The sequence below is a fragment of the Acinonyx jubatus genome, chromosome B3 (assembly GCF_027475565.1).
Source record: "Acinonyx jubatus isolate Ajub_Pintada_27869175 chromosome B3, VMU_Ajub_asm_v1.0, whole genome shotgun sequence".
NCBI classification, from domain to species: Eukaryota; Metazoa; Chordata; class Mammalia; order Carnivora; family Felidae; genus Acinonyx; species Acinonyx jubatus.
The window spans coordinates 109598361-109619440 of NC_069386.1; the positions used below are offsets into that span (position 1 = coordinate 109598361).

Here is a 21080-nt window from a genome sequence, read left to right on the forward strand (position 1 = left end):
ATAAAGGGGATTAAGAGGTACAAACTTCCATTTCTAAAATAGTCACAGAGATGAACAGTACACATAGGGAATATAGTCAATAATACTATAATAACGTTGTTTGGTGACAGATGGTGACTACACTTATGATGAGCACTGAGTAAAGAATTGTTAAATCATTGTGTTGTACACCTGAAACTAACATTACACTGCATGTTAATTATACTTCAGAGATTAAAAAGCTACTATAACACAGCCTCAAGACAGCCAATGTAGAACATATTCTACATTTTATTGTGAAAATTACTAGTAGCTATCATCATTAGTTTAAAAAAAACAAGTTTTGTAACTGATATTTTATAATTGTTGAACTCATATTTTTTTTATTCATTGGTTTCACTTCCATAATGAAAAAGTACATTTTGTTTGTGATATCTAGAACTCTGTGGAGATAAGTGGAATTAATAGGTAAATTATAGTTTTTCCTTTAAAATGATTTAAGTTTCACGTGGGAAGGTAAGCTCAGTGTGCTGAAGTACAGCTGGCATAAATAAGTTATTTTACTTCTTTCATAATGAGCTCATCAATGTATGCAACTTTGAATTTGGAGATGATCACACTTGCATGTTCTGAGTGATGGAGAAGTGAAGATTACTTTTTTAATGTAGCTGCGTAATTTCATATCTGTCTAGCGATGTTTCTTAAGCAACTGTTCTTTTTTCCCTGCCATCTCTCTAAAATAAACGTTCAGTGGATGCTTTGAAATTTAATCCTTAAAGCTAGATTCTTTGCTTAGTAAGATACACTGGGTCAGTCTTGGCTTATGTATGATTTTTGACACTTGTCTCTTATGAAGAGAAGATGACCTCTCTTCACCTTTGTCTTTTCCCTGCATCTTTGTCTTTCTCCCTGATAGAATCCCAAGGACTGCAGCAAAGCCAAGAAGCTAGTATGTAATATCAACAAAGGCTGTGGCTATGGCTGTCAACTCCATCATGTGGTCTACTGTTTCATGATTGCATATGGCACTCAGCGAACACTCATCTTGGAATCTCAGAATTGGCGCTATGCTACTGGTGGATGGGAAACTGTGTTTAGACCTGTGAGTGAGACCTGCACAGACAGATCTGGCACCTCCACTGGACACTGGTCAGGTAAGAAGCCTGTGCAGTATTTCACATCTCTGGGTTGAACTGCCATGTTCCAAATTATCAGATTTCTAGGCACAGCTTTATGGCTCGTGGTCATCTTTTTCTCTGGATCCATGACTGCTCAACATAACTAAGGTAAAGTCTAGAATGATATTTTATTTAAAAAGTGCTTTATGACCTGTTTAATTTCTGATGTTCATTTTTATATGGACTTAGCAAAACCACTAAGTTTTTTTAAGGAATGAAATTTACTCTTTTAATGATGATACACCTTTCACTTTTTAGAGTACTTTCACATTACTGAACTTAATTGATACATGTAATTATCTAATTTGAACCCATAATTATGTAATAAGGTAGATCGATACATGAAAATCTTCTGCATGCATGAGAATCACCTGGAAGACTTGTTAAAACACTGTCTTCTTATTAAGTAGGTCTGGGGGTGCTGAGAATTTGTATTTCAAACAGAGTTTGCGGGTCCAGGGATCACAATTTGAGAACCACTGAGACAGACCATGCAGGTACCTTTTTATCCATTTTACAGTAGAGGAGGACAATGAAACCTAATTTGCTTATGTAATTTTCATTTTATTCAAGAAACAGTTAATGTAAGGTACTATGCTAGACATTATAAGAGGTATAAAGATCATCAAGAAATTTTTCTTTATCTCTAAGAATTTAGTAATAGAGGAAGTAGAATATAGAGTTTCTCCCTGCTAATCTACTATTCTTTCTGCAATGATGATTTTTAAACAAGGTCTAAAGTTGGGCTACCTTTTGTTAAAATCCTTGCTTTATCAGTTTGTAATCTTGGGCAAGTTACTAGACTTAGTTCTCTCATCAGTAAAGTGAGAGGTAATAATTTACTTACCTCTTTGAGCTGTTGGTAGGAGTAAGCAAAATAATGTATGTAATGCACTTAACCATAATACTTGATAGGTGAACTCTAGTAATTATTAGCTATCGTTAATAGCCTTTATTCATTGGATAAATATACAGTTGAGTCCTACAGTGTGGCAGATACTGAACTAAGTGAGTAGGTGAAATGCTAGGAAGACAGTACACGGTCTCTGCAGTTTCATCTTGTGGGAAGTCAACATTTTTTCAAAAGGCTGAGGCATCTCTGTTAATATAATTTCTCATGAAGCTGAGCATCTTTTTTCACAAGTTTAAAACACTAGATGTAGAATAAGAAGATTTGTCGTTGGCAAAGGGAGTGACTTTAGTTCCTTTGTTTCTTTTTACCTCTGTTGGAAAATATCAGATAAACCTGACTCTTCACAGAAGTGCAGGAAAATTCATTGGGTAATTTTTATAAAATGCTTTAAGTTGCTCTATAAAACGTTCTATATGAATTTAAAGCATTATTTTGTGATGTGAGTTTTGTCTTTCTTAGGATGATTTAGGAGCCTTATTGTATGTATCAACATACTTTTTCTTTGTAACACCAAGTTTTAAAGTGAACCTCTTAATCTAGAACCTTAGCTGATCTTTAATTTTGAGGTTACATCTTCCATTGATCTGGTCTGTAGTTCACAGCTAGTGCAAACAGATTAGATAATCAGGGTTAGGAATATACAGGAAAAGCGGTTCTGTCAGACTCATTGTGGCTAACTTTTTCGTTTTGGGAACTTAGTTTAATATCAAGCCTCTTTGTGAAAGTACAGAGCCAGAGTAGGGCAAGGTTCTTGTGTTTAACTGTTTCTAGGGAGAGGCAACTTTGGGAATGGTAGTCAGTTAATAGGAAAGAAAAAGTTGGCCTCACTCGTCTTACCAAATTTAATGTATAGCTTGGCCTTGCCTAGAAGCTACAACTAGTTATTTGATTTAATCCTTTCTCATGCATTTTGTAGCCTGTAGTAGCAACTACAAGATGTGAAGGTTAAAGAGGCTTGAATTTGAAACAGGCATAATTGCTTAAAGTTATAGTTAAACAGGTTCTAGAAATCATTCTTCTTTAATTTATGTGATTCTAAGGCCTAGTAGATACCAGGTGGTTGATTTATCATGCAGCTTATAAATGACAGAACTATGGTTGGCACATTGACTTCCACCTGCCCTCAGTCTACACCTTCCCAGTAAACTCTGGCCAAACACCTTACCCATTGGAACAATGACAGGCACAGAGACTGTGCTGAATGCCAAGGAACGAAATAAAATTACCGATTTTATTTACTACCTGGTATCCTGTAACTTTTTCCAAACCTTCTGTATAATTTCCAGTACTTAAGAGTTATCAGTGGTATTTTCTTCTCAGTCATTTGCAGTCCCTGATTTTAAAGAAGTCATTTTATCATGGTAGCACAGAATTATAATTTTAATTAATAGGTCTTTCCTTTATCACTACAGGTATTGTATAAAATCATATATTTTTCTTTCTGCTAGCAAATTAAACTGTGCCTGTTGGACACCTTATTAATTAAACTAGTGATTATTTTCAATATGCTTGCAGAACTCATTGTAGCTAAAATAATTTAGATGCTAATCTTGTATCTAAAAGAAGGAAGAGATTTATGTTTGGGCTTAGAATATTTTATTTTTATGAAAGCTGTGGTAACCATCCACTTCTGTTTCTGTTTATATACATTATCTGTATATGTACCTTTTGGAAAAACTAACCTGTTTTTAGAATTAGAGGAAACAGAATGAATTTTAATAAGCTCTTTAACTTTAGTTCTCTAGTTAGCCATAAATCAACTACTACATCTGTTATTGTAGTGACTTGTATAAAGAATCTTGGGATATTTCCCCAGGCACCATTGCCATGAAATTATTATTGTTTATACACACTTGACATGATGTGCCTGCAGGTGGAATTTAGTTGTTTCTATTGAAATCTGTCACCAGTACAGAAATTAGTATGCACATCTGATCATTTCAATAGCTAAATCATACCTTGTTGTAGGTTGAATTGTTTTTTTTCCCCTTCATTATTTATGAAACCATATTCTTTATAGTGATTTGGCTAAGTGAAGCAAAATATTCAAAATTATGCTTCCAGTTAAAAATAATAATAATGATCTTTCCCATCACCTATGGATGTTGTGTCTATTCTAAAGTTGCTGATAAAAGGGTCAGTTTATTTTTCTGTATCACAAGATATTTCCTAAACCTGAACCGACTGCATGACTCTTCTAAATAGATTCCTTATGATAATTCAGAATGGAATCTTGGTGTTTAATGGTTTGAAGTATCTTTCAACAATTACTGATATTTTTAAATATATATTCACTATTTTAGGCTATTACGATGACCAGCTTCTAAAATGCTTATCTAGTTGATATAAATACTCTTGAATAGATATTTAGCAACAAAGAACCTCAACCATTTAAACTTAGTTCTCTACTGGTTTTTCCATTCTAAAAATTAAACATTTATTCAGATTAGTAGTTAAAACACTTTGGCTGTTTTATATTTCTTTCTCTTGTCTTTTCCCACTGTCTTAATAAATATGAAATAAGCTGAACTGACTTAATTTGGTAAATTGAATTAGAAAATTTTCTTTTAAATGAAAATAATGACTAGTAAACAAAAAAGTTTCTAAATATGGTAAAATTTAATGCCCTAGAGATGCCTGATTTAAGTACATCTTCAGGTATATTGCCATTTGCAATATATAGTTATCTAAAGTGGGTGGTTACCTTCTCTCCATACCTCATTTCAAAAAGGTTTTGTTCAAAGAGTTTTATTTGTCATTCTTATATGAAGGCAATCTTAAAATAAAAGTAATTTAGGAAAAGCACCTGCTGTGTGCCAGGCACCATGCTGGACTATGTGAAGAAGACACACATAGTCCCTGCCCTGTCAGGGACAGCCTAGGGGGAAAGGCAGGCAGCTGAATGGACCCTTAAAATATGTTATGATATAGGTAAGTTGATAGGACTCTGAAGCACTTACCTAACACATATTTGGGATTCTTCTGGAAGAAGAATTTATTTATTTATTTATTTATTTTTTAATGTTTATACATTTTTGAGAGAGCGAGTACAAGTTGGGGTTGGGGGGAGCAGAGAGAGGTGGACAGAGGATCCAAAGTGGGCTCTGTGCTGACAGTAGAGAGAGCCTGATGTGGGGCTCAAACTCACAAACCACAGGTCATGACCTGAGTTGAAGTCAGACCTACTGAGCCATCCAGGCACCCCTGGAGGAAGTGACTTTTAAGCTCAGGCCCAAAGTATGAGTATGAGTCAGCCAGGTAGAGATGTGGTAGAAGAATTTTCTGTTAGTGGGCACAACATGTGCAAAGAGGTGAGAGAGCATGGAGTCAGTGGGAGAACTAGAAGTAGTTCATCATAGAGTTTGATGATTGAGAGACTAAAGTTCTAGTTTTTTTGTTTTTTTAGGTACAATTTTTATTTTTATTTATTTATTGGTTTTTAATATTAAATTTATTGTCTAATTGGTTTCCATACAACACCCAGTGCTCATCCCAACAGGTGCCCTCCTCAATACCCATCACCCACCCTCCCCCCCCTCCCACCCCCCATCAACCCTCAGTTTGTTCTCAGTTTTTAAGAGTCTCTTATGGTTTGGCTCCCTCCCTCTCTAACTTTTTTTTTCCTTCTCCTCCCCCATGGTCTTCTGTCAAGTTTCTCAGGATCCACATAAGAGTGAAAACATATGGTATCTGTCTTTTCTCTGTATGACTTATTTCACTTAGCATAACACTCTCCAGTTCCATCCACATTGCTACAAAAGACCATATTTCATTCTTTCTCGTTTTCTTGGCTCCTTTTTTAATTAAAAAATTATGGTTTAATTTTTAATATTTTTTAGGGTTTACACTTGGTAAAATTTTTAAAGCTGACAAACACTACAAACTCATAAAACTCAGAAAAAACCAACATAATATTTTGATTAATTAACTATCTAAAACACTTCTATAATGCTATTTTCCCTGCATTTAAAAATAGGATAATTTCTATATGATAACGATTTTGCATTATCATTTTATATGCAAAGAATAGAAGGGTAATTCAGTCTTCTAGGTTGGTTGATCAAATTATTTTTCCAGTTTTATTGAGATATAACTCATAATATCGTATTAGTGTAAGGTATACAACCTATAATTTGATATAAGTATATTTGATATAAAATATAGTTAATACAGTAAATTTAGTTAATATCCATCACTTCACTTACATTTTTTTTCTTGTGATAAGGACTTTTAAGATTTATTCTTTTAGCCACTCTCAAATATACAGTATAGTATTGTTAACTATAGTCATCATGGTGTGCGTTATATCCCCAGAACTAATTTATCTTTTAATTGGAAGTTTGACCTCCTTCACACTTTCCCTCCATCCCTACCCTTCCCCACCTCTGGCAAATACCTGTCTGTTCTCTGTTTCTGTGAGTTTGGTTTTTTTAGATTCCACATACAAATGAGATCATACAGTGTTTGTCTCTCTCTGACTTATTGTCACTTAGCATAATGTCCTCAAGGCCCATTCATGTTATCACAAATGCTGGTATTTCCTTCTTTCTCATGGCTGAATAATATTCGTGTATGTGTGTGTATTTTCTTTATCCATTCATCCATTGGTGGACATGTAGGTTGTTTCTGTGTTTTGGCTTTTGTGAATAATGCTGCAGTGAACATGAGGGTGCATGTATCTCTTTGTGGCAGTGATTTCATTTCCTTCAGATACATACCCAGAAGTGGGATTGCTGGATCAACATGGTAGTTCTACCACTAAAGTCTTTAAGCAAATATCTCTCATTATATCAAAAGGAAAATCTTTAGCAAGCAAAGCCCAAATTAAATTATACTTCAAATTTTCCTGTGAAACTAATATTTTTAACTTTTATAAAAATACTAAGATGTCTATTAGAATTATCTAAATGGTCCAGCCAGGGTATCCTTAATAACAGCTAATCTCATGTTGACACTGATAAAATAATGAAGTGGTTAAGAGTCCATAAGCATAATATACCTATTAAGATAGACTATGGATATGCTTCTATGTGGCATTTTTACTGTAATATTTTCAACCTTTGATGATTGATTAAGTTTCTATTAATCCAAATAGAATTAATAGAAACTCCAAATAAGTGAAAATAATATTTTAGGTCCCTTGTGCTGTAAAAAACATTTTGATTTCTCTGATTAGGTAATGTGATGAAGAGGAAAAGATCCTGGACTGTGAGTTTGACCATATCGGATCTCACTTCTGTTATTTTTAGCTTTCTGAACGTTGGCAATTAATTGTAGCTTCTGAACTTCAGTTTAGCTCTATAAAAAGCTCATGATACTCAATACCTACTTCCCTATCAACTTTTATAGGCTGTAATCACAAGGGAAAATGATAAAAGCATAACAGGTATTAAGATGATGTTCATATACAGTTTATTTTCATTGTGTATGTTTGGTCCCCAGATTTTAAAATACAAACATGATAATGGAATATATTGTTAGATTATAACTTGCAACAACAGGAAAGTTATCTTTTTACTGTAAGATGAAAATTAAGCCTTTATAGGAGCTTCATATAGTTTTTTCCTTTTTAAAATTGTAGAATTAAATGAAAAAATTGAAAGAGATTGAGAGAGGAGAAAGAACTTCTGAGAATAACATCTAGACATTAAAATATCTCTGTGCTTAGTAAACCCACTATTTATCATAATAAAATTCTGGACCAAAGATTCTCTCCTGAAGCTACCTTACGCTCATCTCAATATTTTTTCTATACCAATACACCTCAGAAGATTTACTCCCACCTATAACAGTGGCTAACAGTAGTTAGTGGCTTTTAAACTGGTTGAGTTTGGGGCTAAGAGATGGTGGTACAGGGAGAATGGCTTGGAGAGTGAGTTAGTGCCATACATAGTTGAAAAGCTAGCTGTCCAGGCTTCAAGATTCTGATGGGTCTCTCTGCCCTGCATCCGACTCCTCTGAGAATTACCTGACCTAAACAAGTATCATTGCAGGTGCATCAGGACTTTAGTTTCAACTGTATGACTTTTTTTTTTTTTTTGCTATTCATGGTTCATAAAAGAAAGAAAGATCTTTGTTTCAGCAATGTAAAATACCAGTTAGATTATATGTATGTCTCAGTAGAACTCAAACTCTTTTTCACTGTGACATTTCCTTTATCTTCAGCTTCCCACTTAAGGGCAGAAAAAGAAGTCTTTGATACATCATTTATAGTTATGAAATACAGAAATACAGGATTAGAGAGCTGAAGCTTTATCCACACAACAGTCTTGCCCAGGGTGAGCCCACGTAGATGTTTATTTCCAAGTTTATCCTACAAGTGCTTCTCAAATTGAGTTACATGTAAACCTGGGGAAAGTGAGTCAGAGGTTTATAAACTGCCAGGATAAACGTGATACATTTTCCTGAAAATTGATACAATTTTATTTGCTGGCATATAAGTTAAATTATTTTCAAATAATAAAACAAACAGGATATGTAATGGAGTGAAATGAAAAATTTGATGAAACATCAAACTTTAGCCCATTGGTTTAGGCCAGGCTTCATATTCTTAATAGTATCTAAGTTTACTCTCCTCTGCTATCGGGAGCATTTTGGTGGAAAACTTTAAGAAGCACCATTCAAATTCTATTTGAATTTTTAGCTTATTTTATCTTCACGGGGAGACTCCAGAGGACAGTAGGCCTTAGATGTTCTGGGTTATTTACACAATGCCAAGCAGTTTATCGGAGCACAGTAAATGCAACAAAAGAAACAAATCAAACCCACCTCTCCTGCATCCTGGTCCAAATCTGTTACCCTGCAAGCTGTGTGAAGCACTTTTGCCAAATCGTAGATTTTGTTTTTTTAAAAAATGGTTTATCACTAAGAATGAATCTTTTTAGCAATATATTCTGGCCTTTTTAGACAAGGTTCTGGCAGAATGAGTTCACAGATAAAAAGCGGTATGATTTAGAAGTAGCAATACATAATTAGCATCAGAATCATTGTGGAGTGGAAACAGTTTCATTGGCAAAGTTTTTGAAAATCCCTTAAGTCTAGTTAGAACGTATCCAAGGTTGCTAGAACTAGAAATAGAATCCAGGTTCTCTTATTTCCTATGGGATGTCTGCGCCACATGGCCATGATACCTGACTCAGAAATTATCAGTGTTTTTGTAAATACTGATACACCTTTATGTTACAAGTGTGTTTCTTCAAGATTTGCTATAAATTGAATTATTATAAATCAAGTGATGTTTTAAACATTTTAGTGGAGCTTTTTAAAGGATTCCCAAAGGAAATCCTTTCCTAAAGGAAAGAATCTTTCTCCTAATATGATCTAGTAGTCCCCTGATTCATCACTTGTTTTTCATTCCTTCCTTCCTTCCGCCCTCCCTTCCTTCCTTCCTCTTTCAAATGTTTGGATTTTTCTGTTTTTCCGAGGCACACCTATGTAAGTCTTTGAGGCTCTGTCACATTTGGCTTTGGATCCACACAGCAAAGTATATAAAAGGAAGAATGAAGTCTTTTAGTAGCATTTGGATAAGAGTTCTATGTGTTTAAAACATGTAGATCACATTCAAGTTTAGAATGGTTCTGCAAATAAGATAACTGTTGAAATGCTAAAGAAAGTTAAGAATGCCTCCTAGCTCTTTTGGTTAGTTTTATATGCAAGAGTTCTGTGTATGATATAAATCTAGAATTTCTTATCTTTCTTCCTCATGTTTGTATAAATAATATGGTAATCCATGGAATAGGAAAAGGTAATAGTCCCTGATCTTTAGTGCAATGATATATATCCTTTTTCTTCCCTCCAAAAGGATGTTGCTGAGTAAGAAGGCTCAGTAGAAGTTTATACATTAGGTAACACTATAAAATGTATTTTATGCATATGTAATTTAAATAATAGACTTTCCTTCTCACACATTTTCCTTATCTTTAGCAGAAGGTCAGAAGCAGATTACAGAATTATAAACATCCCTAGCTGATACTTTAGAGATCAGTATTTTTCCTCTTGTTTAGCTTCCCAGAAAGCAAGGAATAAAAATATTCCTGACAGTATTGAAAAGGATTAGATCTGAGTTCCCTACCTTTTCCAAAAGAGATACTCCTTTTCATTCAATTAAAGTTTAATCTACTAATATAAGTAGCCTTTAAACAATGCAGATTATATTCCCTAGAAGCAAGAAATTGCAGATAGTAATGCTATAAGTCAAAATGATTTTCCCAAAAGACATAATATTATAATTAGGATTATTATAATTCTTGATTAAAAATTATACATCTGTCTTGCATTTTTTAAAGTACAACTGTTACACAAATACTGCATATTTATTTAGGTATAAATATAATTAGGTATAAATATATGTTTATATTTATAATATTTTTATAATGAAGTTTCTGACCATGGATCACCCACGTAAATAAGGTGGTACACTAGACATCAAGTGAACCGTTGAGTGTTTCTAGATGCTGTAGGAGATATAAAGATAAATAAGACCCAGTCCTGCCCTTCAAGAATGTGTATTGAGTATGCTAAGACCTATAGATCTGTAAATGTAACAGAGGTAGGATACGCTAAGTGTCATAAGGGAGATACAAAGTTCTGTAGGTCATCAGAGGATAGAGAAATTGTTTCTGGCCAAAGGAATTAAAGACATCACTGGGAGCATAATTGAAGCCTTTAAAGAATAAGGAAAGGCATAGTCTTTAAGGGCAGGTCAGTGTTATCGATTGGGAATCAGGAGTTACTAACCATGTGACTTTAGTGTCCCACAACCTTTCTTAATATCTGTTCAGTGTACCTTATGGAATTATGAGGATTCAAAGTGATAATGTATTTGACAGTGCTTTATATATAGTTTAAACCACCATGTGTGTTTTTATTAGCACTTTAGCTTTATGGGAACAGAGCAAAATAATAAAATAACATAATTCGGTCATGGGATTTTAGCAAGGGCTTCTTTTGAGAAACTTTTAACAACCAAATTAATGAAACTTAGAAGTACTCAATGCAGAACACCTGGGTGGCTGAGTCAGTTGACATCTGACTGTTGATTTCAGCTCAGGACATGATCCTAGGGTTGTGGGATCAAGCCCTGTGTCGGGCTGCACACTTAGCGTGGGATCTGCTTAGGATTCTTTCTCTCTCTCTCTCTCTCCTTCCCTCTCCCTCTCCCTCTCCCTCTCCCTCTCCCTCTCCCTCTCCCTCTCCCTCTCCCTCTCCCTCTCCCTCTCCCTCCCTTCCTCCTTTCCTCCCTTTCTCTGTCTCTGTCTCTGTCTCTGTCTCTTTCTCCCTCTCCCTCTTCCTCTGCCACTCTTCCCCTCTCGTGTGTACTCTCTCTCTCTCTTAAAAAAAAAAAAAGTACTCGGTGGTTTTTTGTGAAGCTCATTCAGAAATGTAAGTGAAAACAGAAGAGGTAAATTATGATAGAGAGACAAAGGAAAGATAACCACCCCCTTTGCTCATCCTCCATGGAAATCCAGGTTTAGTTCCCCAGCCCACATGAGGACCATTCCCTACTCGGATTTTACTGAGATTCTCCAGTAAAATCCCAATGTCTAAACTGATTGAGCACCAGCAATATCCTGTCAAGGAAACCTGACCAATTCCCCTTACTTTGGGGGACTAAATCTCCTTCTTAGCTAGAGCACTGACCCCAATTAGAAAACCATCCTGACAAAGCAGTTAGTCTTCAGTTCTTTAGCTGTGTAAGCTGATAGGATGATGATTTTGGGAGGCAAGAAGGGGACTTGGAATAAAACATACTGTCTTGGAGCTCTAATATTTAGGTTAATACTAAGAGAAAGAAGATTTCTGTAAAGCTTCTATTGTGTGGGAGCTGTGTCAAAATTAATGCTTAAGAATCTGAACATACCCAAGGTGTTAATTTTCAGGTAACTTGCCTAAAAGTGGAGGTAGACTTTGGTGAAGAAGGTTTTTCAAAACAATGGCAATGGAATTGAGCAAATCATAAGGATCTGATTATTGGAAATACATAAAAATAAGGGTCTTGGACTGACCATCCCTCTGGTACCTTACCTGTCTGTCTGTTGACTAGATGGAACTAGATGTGCCAGACCAGCAGAGATTATGTTTAGGTTACAAACCCAAAACATTGTATTGAAGTACTGAAGTACTGTAGCATGTTCCTATGCTCTCTAGTTTCGGGATATTAAATACCTTATCTGAAGTTATTTTTATTATATGTCTAGACTGTGGCTAGGAATGGACTACCCTAAAACACTCCAGTGGGATTTTAAGGCATGATGAAAAAAGCTGTTGATAAAAGGGTTCATTACCAGTATTTTCCTTTTTCTGTTGCCACTGCCCACCTTGCTATATCCACTGAAACTGGATAGTGGGACAAATGGAATTCGGGAATTGGCTGATTTCATAGCTGCTTCTGCTTCCACCTCTGGCCAGTCTTAATCCATGCAATTCAGAATATCCAATAATGGGATTGGCAAAAGTAGACATTGTACTCTGTGTCCCCCCTTTTTAAGATTATGTCCAATGTGAACCATGGGTCCACCCAGATTGAGATGTTAGAATCTATAGAGCATTCTATGTGCATCTTTTGGAAATGTCTAGCCATTAGTACCTGGATTGAGTTTAGAGGATAAGATAGCCTTTGAAGGGTATGATTTCTACATTTTAAAAGTAATGTGGTATTTCTGTTTCAGAGGAAAGATTATCATATGGTAGGAACAAGAATTCTTAGCAAGGAATTGGAGAAAAAGGAACCCTCTTGCACTGTTGGTGGGAATGCAAACTGGCACAGCCACTGTGGAAATCAGCATGGAAGTTCCTCAAAAAGTTAAAAATAGAACTACCCACTATCCAGTAATCACACTACAGGGTATTTATCCAATAAATACAGAAACACTAATTCAAAGGGATATGTGCACCCCTGTGTTTACTGCAGCATTATTTATAATAGCCAAATTATGGAAGCAGTCCACATGCCTGTGATAGATGAATGCATACAGAAGATGTGTGTGTGTGTGTGTGTGTGTGTATGTGTGTGTGTGTGTATTATTTCAAGTTTTTCCCATTATAAACAATGATTAATGAATATCCAATATCTTTGTGCATGTCTCCTTGTGCATGTATACACAAGTGGAGTATTATTCACCCATAAAAAGAATGAAATCTTGCTATTTGCAAACAACATGGATGGAGCTAGACAGTATAATACTGAAAGCCAAATAAGTCAGTCAGAGAAAGACAAATACTGTATAATTTCACTCATATGTGAAATTTAAGAAAGAAAACAAATAAGCAAAGGAAAAAGAGAGAGAGAGAGAGAGAGACATACACAAACCGAAAAACAGTCTCTTAACTATATAGAACAAACTGATGGTTGCCAGAAGGGAGGTGGGTGGGGAATGGGTGAGATAAGTGATGGGGATTAAGGAGTGCACTTGTCACGGGCAGTGGGTGATGTATGCAAGTGTTGAATTACTATATTATACACCTGAAACTAATAAAATGCTGTATGTTAACTATACTGGAATTTTAAAAAAAGGTTACTTTATGGCTTGTCATGAGTCACCGTCTTAAACATACCCACTTATATTATACATGTGTTAATAAGTGAACATTTAGTTCATTCCTACTGTATTTTATTGTATGTATGTGTCATGATTTGTGTATTCACAAATTGTCCTCATTGATGAACGTTTAAATTATTTCAGGTTTTTCCCACTATAAACAATGATTAATGAATATCTTTGTGCATGTCTCCTTGTGCATATGTATTTCTCTAAGGCAGTGCTTATCAAAGGTTTTCACATCTTACCGTATGTTAAAAGATACTTTTACTGGCCTTATTATCTGGGAGGTGGTGGAATATGGTAAAGCTACAGAGATCTCTGTGGCAGTGTGTTACAAATAAAATCTTATGCTCTAAAAAAGGGGCAGGCAAACTGTAGTCCTCAGCCAAACTTAGCTCACCACCTATTTTGGTAAATAGTTTTACTCGAACACACCCATGCCCGTTTGTAAACATCATGTCTATGGATGCTTTCATATTACAGTGACAGAGTTGAATAGTTGCAGCAGAGACCATATGGCCTGCAAAGCCTAAAATATTTACTGTCTGGCTTTTTATAAAAAAAGTTTGCTGACTCCTACTCTAAAATAATAATTACCAGACAAATACAGTTTCAACCTCTGTAAATCTGGGAATTGTTTTTTTAAATTTGACTTTTCCATGTACTTATTAATGTGAGGTAAAATTAATTTATGGTGAAATAAACAGATCTTAAATGTATAATTCAGTGAGTCTTGGTAATATAACCAACACCCTTATCTGAGTCTTATTAATTTTTAAAATTGGGTTGTTTATGTTTTTATTTTCAGTTTACAGAAGGAATGTGTGTATGTATATGTGTGTTTCTGATACAGATTTTTGATCAGAAACATGATATGTAAGAATTTTCTCTCAGTCTGTGGGTTGCCTTTTCATTTTCTTAACAGTGTCTTTTGAAGATCAAAAATTTTTAATTTTGTTTAAGTCCAGTTTATCAATTTTTTTTCTAGTACTATAAAAGTTAGTGCTTTTTTATCATAAGAAATCTTTGCCTATCCTAAAGTCACAGAGATATTATTTTATGTTTTCTTCCAGAAGCTTTATTGGTTTGGCTTTTAGGTTTATGTCTGTGATCCCACTCATATTAATTTTTGTGTACAGTATGAGGTAAAGTTTGAGATTCATTGTTTTCTGTATATCTAGTCAGTCCAGCTTTATCTGTTAAAAAATTTGCCTTTCTCCATTGAATTGTCTTGGTGTTTTGTCAAAAATCAGTTGATAACATATGGGCATAATATCTGGTCTCCCCATTCTGTTCACTGCTTTATTTATGTCTGCCCTCACACCTTAAATTTTTACCTGCCATCAAATATTTTGCAGCATGTTGATTGGAAAGCTGTACATATGCCTAGAAGTGGTATATTGCTAGGTCATTGTAAACTATACATATCTTTATCTTGTCTGCATATGCCTAATCTCTCTGTGGGACAACTACTCCAGTAGTCTCCTAACTGTTCCTCTTGCTTTCAGAATCTATCTCCTTTTAATCCATTCTCCACACTGCCATCAGAATGATATTTCCAAAATCAAATACGACTTTGTTTCTTAAAATCTTCCTTGGCTGCTCAGTGTCTAGAGAGGTATGTATAAACTCCTTACTTAGCAACTAGGAAGTAAGCCCCTCTCATATCCCGCCCACTTCTTAAAATGTTCCCCATACTCCTGATTTCACCAGTCTAGCTTATTTCTTGAGAAAGTTTATTTCTTGAGAGTTAACTATTAACTATTTCTAGTTTATTTCTTGAGAGTTACGTACACTTTTATTTTTATGCTGGGAACATGCTGTTTCTTTCTAGAATGTCTTTCCTCTATTTCATTGCATGAAACCCTATTTATCTTTTAGTATCATTTCTTTTGTGGTTCTTCTCTGCAGTTGATCTCATGTTCTCATGTATAAATATAGTATATTTAAATAGTTTGTTTATATATCCCTGTGACTGTATTGTGAGTTCTTTGAGAAGCTTGTCTGGTTTATTTTTCTCTTTTTTGCCAAATAGTACTAGCCAATAGTTGTTACTCAGTTGTTAGTTGTTTGGGGTTTCTTTTTAAGTTAAATTGCCTCTAAGCAAAATGATGCTTGAAAAATCTTAGTCTCCCTTTCCAAATCTACCAGCTAAAGAAAATGTAGCCCAATCATTGTGACTCATAGGTTTCTGATGAGAGGAACAAATGAGGCAATCGGCATAGAAAGAGGTTTGTTTCTTTTTAAAGAACACGATTTTTAAAAATTATTTTATTTTATTTTTATTTTACTTTATTTTAAGGCATGGAAATATTTGAAAAATGCTTTAAAATATGATGGCCTTATTGTTGGCTTGTAACAAAATTCCAATAAAATTTAACCATCTTGGTGTCTTATAAATTTTGTTGTGATAAAATTTCACTTTCACATATTTATATTAGTTAAAATAATCCAAATATTAAAAGACTGTTTTAAAATTTTTATCCCTAATATTTTTAGTAAATCATAAAAAATATGCTCAGTAAAACAGTAAAACTGAAAATAACTAAGAAAATAGTTAACACTGAAAAATACTAAGTTAAAAAAATAGCTAAGTTTAAATGTACTTTATGGACTAAACAGGGCATTTTTCCTGTACAAAGTCTTAGCTGCGTATGTATATGTCTGTCTCGTTGAGCCTTCAACTCAGTAAACATTTATTGAATACTTCTCAGTTCAGGCATTATGAAAGTGATAGTATATATAGCATAGCTAATATTTAGTGAATCTTACTATGTAACAGTGCTTAAAACTTTGCATATATTGTTTCATTTGGTATTCACAGTAAACCTATATTGTAGGTACTGTCATTATCCACATTTTATATAGATAAGTAATTTGCCAGAAGTAATAAGAAATCCTCAGTCTAACTTCAGAACCTGATCTCTAAACATTATGCTCAGGATCAGCAAACCATAGCCCCCAAAGCCTGATTTTATAAGGCCTGCTACATTTATAAAGTGTTTTTAAAAAATATGACAGAGATGTATATGGCCTGTAAAGCATAAAATATTTACTATTTGGCCCTTTACAGAAAAAGTTTGCCAATCTTAGAATAGATGATAAAAACAGAGTCCCTGTTCTCAAGAAGCTTCCATTCTAAATAGGAGATTAACACAAACAGAATTGCTTGTTAGGAAATTTTTTAATTAAATTGAGGAAATGACAGGATTGGCTTTATTATTACTACTCAGTCTGTTTTTGTAAAGCATGGCAAGTATATAAACAATGAATGTCACTGAAAGATTTGTACTTTCTAAGCACACAAGAAAGTATTAAACTATATCAGGGGATGTATTTTCTGCTAACACGATTTGCAATATGACAGTTAAATAATCAAATGGTTGGATACAGGGGGATTTTTCTCAAAAAGAGAGAAAAGGATAAATTACTCCATGCCAACTGAACAGTATTCCAAACACCAAAAATAAAATCAGGGGAGGCAAAGATTCTATAAGTTTACAGTTTGTACAGACTGGCACCTATTGTATGAGTAGTATATGTTATGTGTATATTCATGACATTTAAAAAATCTGGCAGTAGCCTCAAGCTATTTTTTCTGAATATCATTAATATTAATATGTAATTATTGAACTAATTAAAATATATACAGATAACTCCCCAGTCCCTAGTCTGCTGGGTATATATAATTTAAATGTTTCTCATTTGATTAAGTTAAATCTCTTTTTTGAACATTTTTCTTAGCCTGAAAAGAAATGTATATGTGATAAATAGCAGTTTTGGTTTCTGTGTTCTGTGTTGGTGCAGGTATTTTGTTTGGCATTAATTTTATATGGAAATGTATATTTGATGGCATTTTTAGTTGTTTAACAAAAGACTGATACATGTTTTACTATAACAACTGTTAGTATGCCCTTAACTATTTATTTGTACATTATCCTCTCTATTCTAGTCGTGGAATTATCTATGTAATTGAGTAAAAATAAGAGTGGCCACAGATGCATAAGAAAACACTTCTGCAAATTATTGCATTTGCTGTACCACTTCTTTTAATGTTTTTATTTATGTTTGAGACAGAGAGAGACAGAGCATGAGCAGGGGGAGGGCAGAGAGAGAGGGAGACACAGAATCCCCAGCAGGCTTCAGGCTCTGAGCTGTCAGCACAGAGCCTGACACGGGGCTCAAACCCACAAACCGCGAGATCATGGCCTGAGCCAAAGTCGGACGCTTAACCGACTGAGCCACCCAGGCGCCCCGCCATACCACTTCTTAAAGACTATTTTGCAGTTCTGTCCTGTTGAAATGAATTGCTTGGGTCTTTAGAGAATGCTGAGAAGATTTAAGTAAAAGAGAGGGAAAGGCATCATTTGGAGAAGGTTTGAATGAAGTTTTTTGCGTTGTGGTTAAAAAATACTCTGAACCCTCTATCTAGCCATGTCAGTCTTTAAAAATAACAAAAGAAATCGCTCCACAGCTGTATGTTGATAGAATTGTCTCTTGCCAAGGACAAACTAGCATTTTCAAACTATTGCTTTTTTAGTAAAACATAGTATGCTGTTAGCCAGTTTTATGCTTAATCAGTTTAATTTAATCAAATGCTGTTCTGTATCAGGGACCACAGAGAAGAAATAGTCACATTAAAAGACTGTTCAGTCTGTGGGTTTTTAGAAAGGCCATTGTTGTTTCTCCTGTCCTTCCTCCTCTCTGTGTTTAGGTTTGTGACGGGCAGAAATAAGGAGATGGTAAAACTCAGACTTTTTTTTCTTGCTTGACATTTACCAACTCTTTTGTCACTGGAATGTGAGAAAACACATTTTTGCAATCTGCCACTCAATTTCCCAATTCAAAAAAGGAATTTGGACATATTTTTCCCTAGCAGCACTACATGGAAGAATTCACTTTGTCTGTGGCCATTACATAAAACAGTAAGAATAATGCAGTCAACTCTCTCCTATATTAAACCAAAGAAGATGTAGTTGTAGATCATTTAAAATAGTACAGTCAAAAAATCACTTTTCCTTAATTTTGAATAGTTCTGTGCCATGCTGTGGTAACTTAACACAAGGATACAAAAATCATGTGTGGAGGCCCATAGTCTATCGTGTGGATAAGACATACCTCAAGAAATAGAGAGCTTTTGTGTTTTTGTTGCATGATGGTGAACAGCTGTAACCATCAGCTAGCTTACCCTTTTTGGCAGCTGGCTGTTTTTAGCACTTAAAAAAAATTGCATGCTATTTGCCTCTGGTGCCTGGCATTCTTCAATTAAAATTTTAAATGTATTCTTATCGTCCCCTAACACAAAGCTCACTTATGCAGTCCCAAATCTAGCCTGAGACACCTGTTCTTGAATCCTTTTTTTCTTTTTATTCAAAAAAGTTTAATGTGAAATAAATCTCTGTGCTGTGTCATGCTTGAATAAAGAAAGCATACATTACTATAATGGGACACGATGAAGCTACTTAGATGGGCTTACATGAATGGTTGAGGCCTATTAATAGATATGAGATATTATTACACCAAAGGCATTTCAATAAAGGATTAATGTTGTTAATTTTAAGAGTTTTGTTTTTGTTTTGTTAACAATTTGGGAGACAATAAATAGGGATAGAGGCTTGATTAGGTATCACTTTGATATCTTGTAAGCCTTAAATTTCCATCAAATAGGAAAGAATAAAAAACTATTATATATGAAGACAGATTTTATATGGATGTTTGCCGTAAAAGAATAAGGACTTTGGAAATGCTATCTTTCCACTTATCTCAAATGATAGCCTTCAGATCAGTATTGACCAGAAAAGTCTTACAGTTGTGAACTTGAAAACATCTACACTGAAGTAGAAATTAAGTACATTCGTATAGACCAAGCTTCTTCCCAGGGCAGGAGTTTCAGTTAACCCATGACTCATACTTCATTGAATTTAAGCAGTTCTTCCATCTAGCCTTACAGTTGGACTGAGAAAGCCTTTGATTTAACAGAATGTTCTCTTTGTATTTCAAATTTGTGATAAATTTAGCCTTTGTTAGTTAGAGATTCCATTGAAATCTTTCTAGGCCTACTTTCCTCTGCAATCAAAGGAAGCACCTTATCTTTTCCCATAATTAATCATTTTTATCTCTGATATCCTTTTTTTAAAAAAGAGCTTTCCTCATTTATTCTTTCCAGAAAATGACTCTAAAAGGAGGTAGCATGATTTTTAATTAATATATGACAAGAAAAAGGAGGATTAGAGATTATCTTAACTGGACAACAGTGTCAGAGATCAGGATTTTCTGGATTTAATTTTATCTGGATCAGATTATTGTTCTGTTGATGGTAAATGGTTAATGGTAAATTTATTCATTCCATTTGGCATATTTTAAAATAAATTTTTAAAATATAAAGCAATGAACACCCATTGTTGAAAAACCCAGAAAGTGTAAAAAATGTAACAAAATAAAAATATATAGATATGTGTGTATGCATATTCTTTTAGGTCTTTTCTGAATGCGTGTTTTTTTTAATTATATACTTTATTTCTTAGAACAGTTATACATTTACAGAAAAATTTGTTAGAAAGTACAGAGTCCCCATATGGTCCCTCCTGCTCTTACACCACCAGTCCACCATGGCTCTGTTTCCCTATTATTAACATTTACCTCAATGTGGTACATTTGTTACAATCAGTGGACCAATGTTAGTACATTATTATTAACTATTATTCATAGTTTACTTTGGGGTTCAGTCTCTGTGTTATATAGTTATATGGGTTTTGCCAAATGTATAATGTTATGTATCCACCATTACATAATCATACACAATAGTTTCACTGCCCTAAAAACCCCCTCTGTGTTCCACCAGTTCACTCTCACTCCCTCCCTTCAACCTCTGGCAAGCATTGATTTTTTTTTTTCCTGTCTCCATAATGTTGCCTTTTCCAGATTATCATATAGTTGGAATCATTATGAAGTCTTTTCTGACTAACTGCTTTTTAAGAAAAGTTCCTCCGTGTCTTTTTTGTAGCTTGACAGCTCATTTCTTTTTTGCTGAATAATATTTAATTGTATGGTTGTGCTACAGTTTTATTCACATATTGAGGGACTTCTTTTTTTTTTATTTCAAGTTAGTTAACATATAGTGTAGTATTCGTTTCAGGAATAGAACTTAGTGATTCATCACTTACATATAACATCCAGTGTTCATTCCAACAATTGCCCTCCTTAGTGCTCATCACCCATTTAGCCTAACCCCCCAAAGTCCTCCCCCTTCCAGCAACCCTCAGTTTGTTCTCTGTATTTCAGAGGGACATCTTGGTTGCTTCCAATTTTGTGAAATTAATAAATAAAGCTGGTATAAACATTCATGTACAGGTTTTTTGTGTGAGTATAGGTTTTCAAATCATTTGGGTAAATGCTTAAGAGAGAGCTTGCTTGGTTGTCTGGTTAAGACTATGTTTAGCTTTGTAAGAAACTGCCAGACTATCTTCTAAA

At 34.4% G+C, this 21080-nt stretch overlaps 1 protein-coding gene across 16 annotated transcripts in view; it reads left to right on the forward strand.

Moving 5' to 3' along the window:
- FUT8 (fucosyltransferase 8) overlaps positions 1 to 21080 on the forward strand; it is a 306694-nt gene that overhangs the window by 246414 nt on the left and 39200 nt on the right. For all 16 annotated transcript variants that reach the window (XM_053224571.1, XM_027065934.2, XM_053224574.1 and 13 more), the window contains one exon: positions 896 to 1133. In XM_053224571.1, coding sequence (XP_053080546.1) covers positions 896 to 1133 — 238 coding nt within the window. The remainder of the gene's footprint in view (positions 1 to 895; positions 1134 to 21080) is intronic.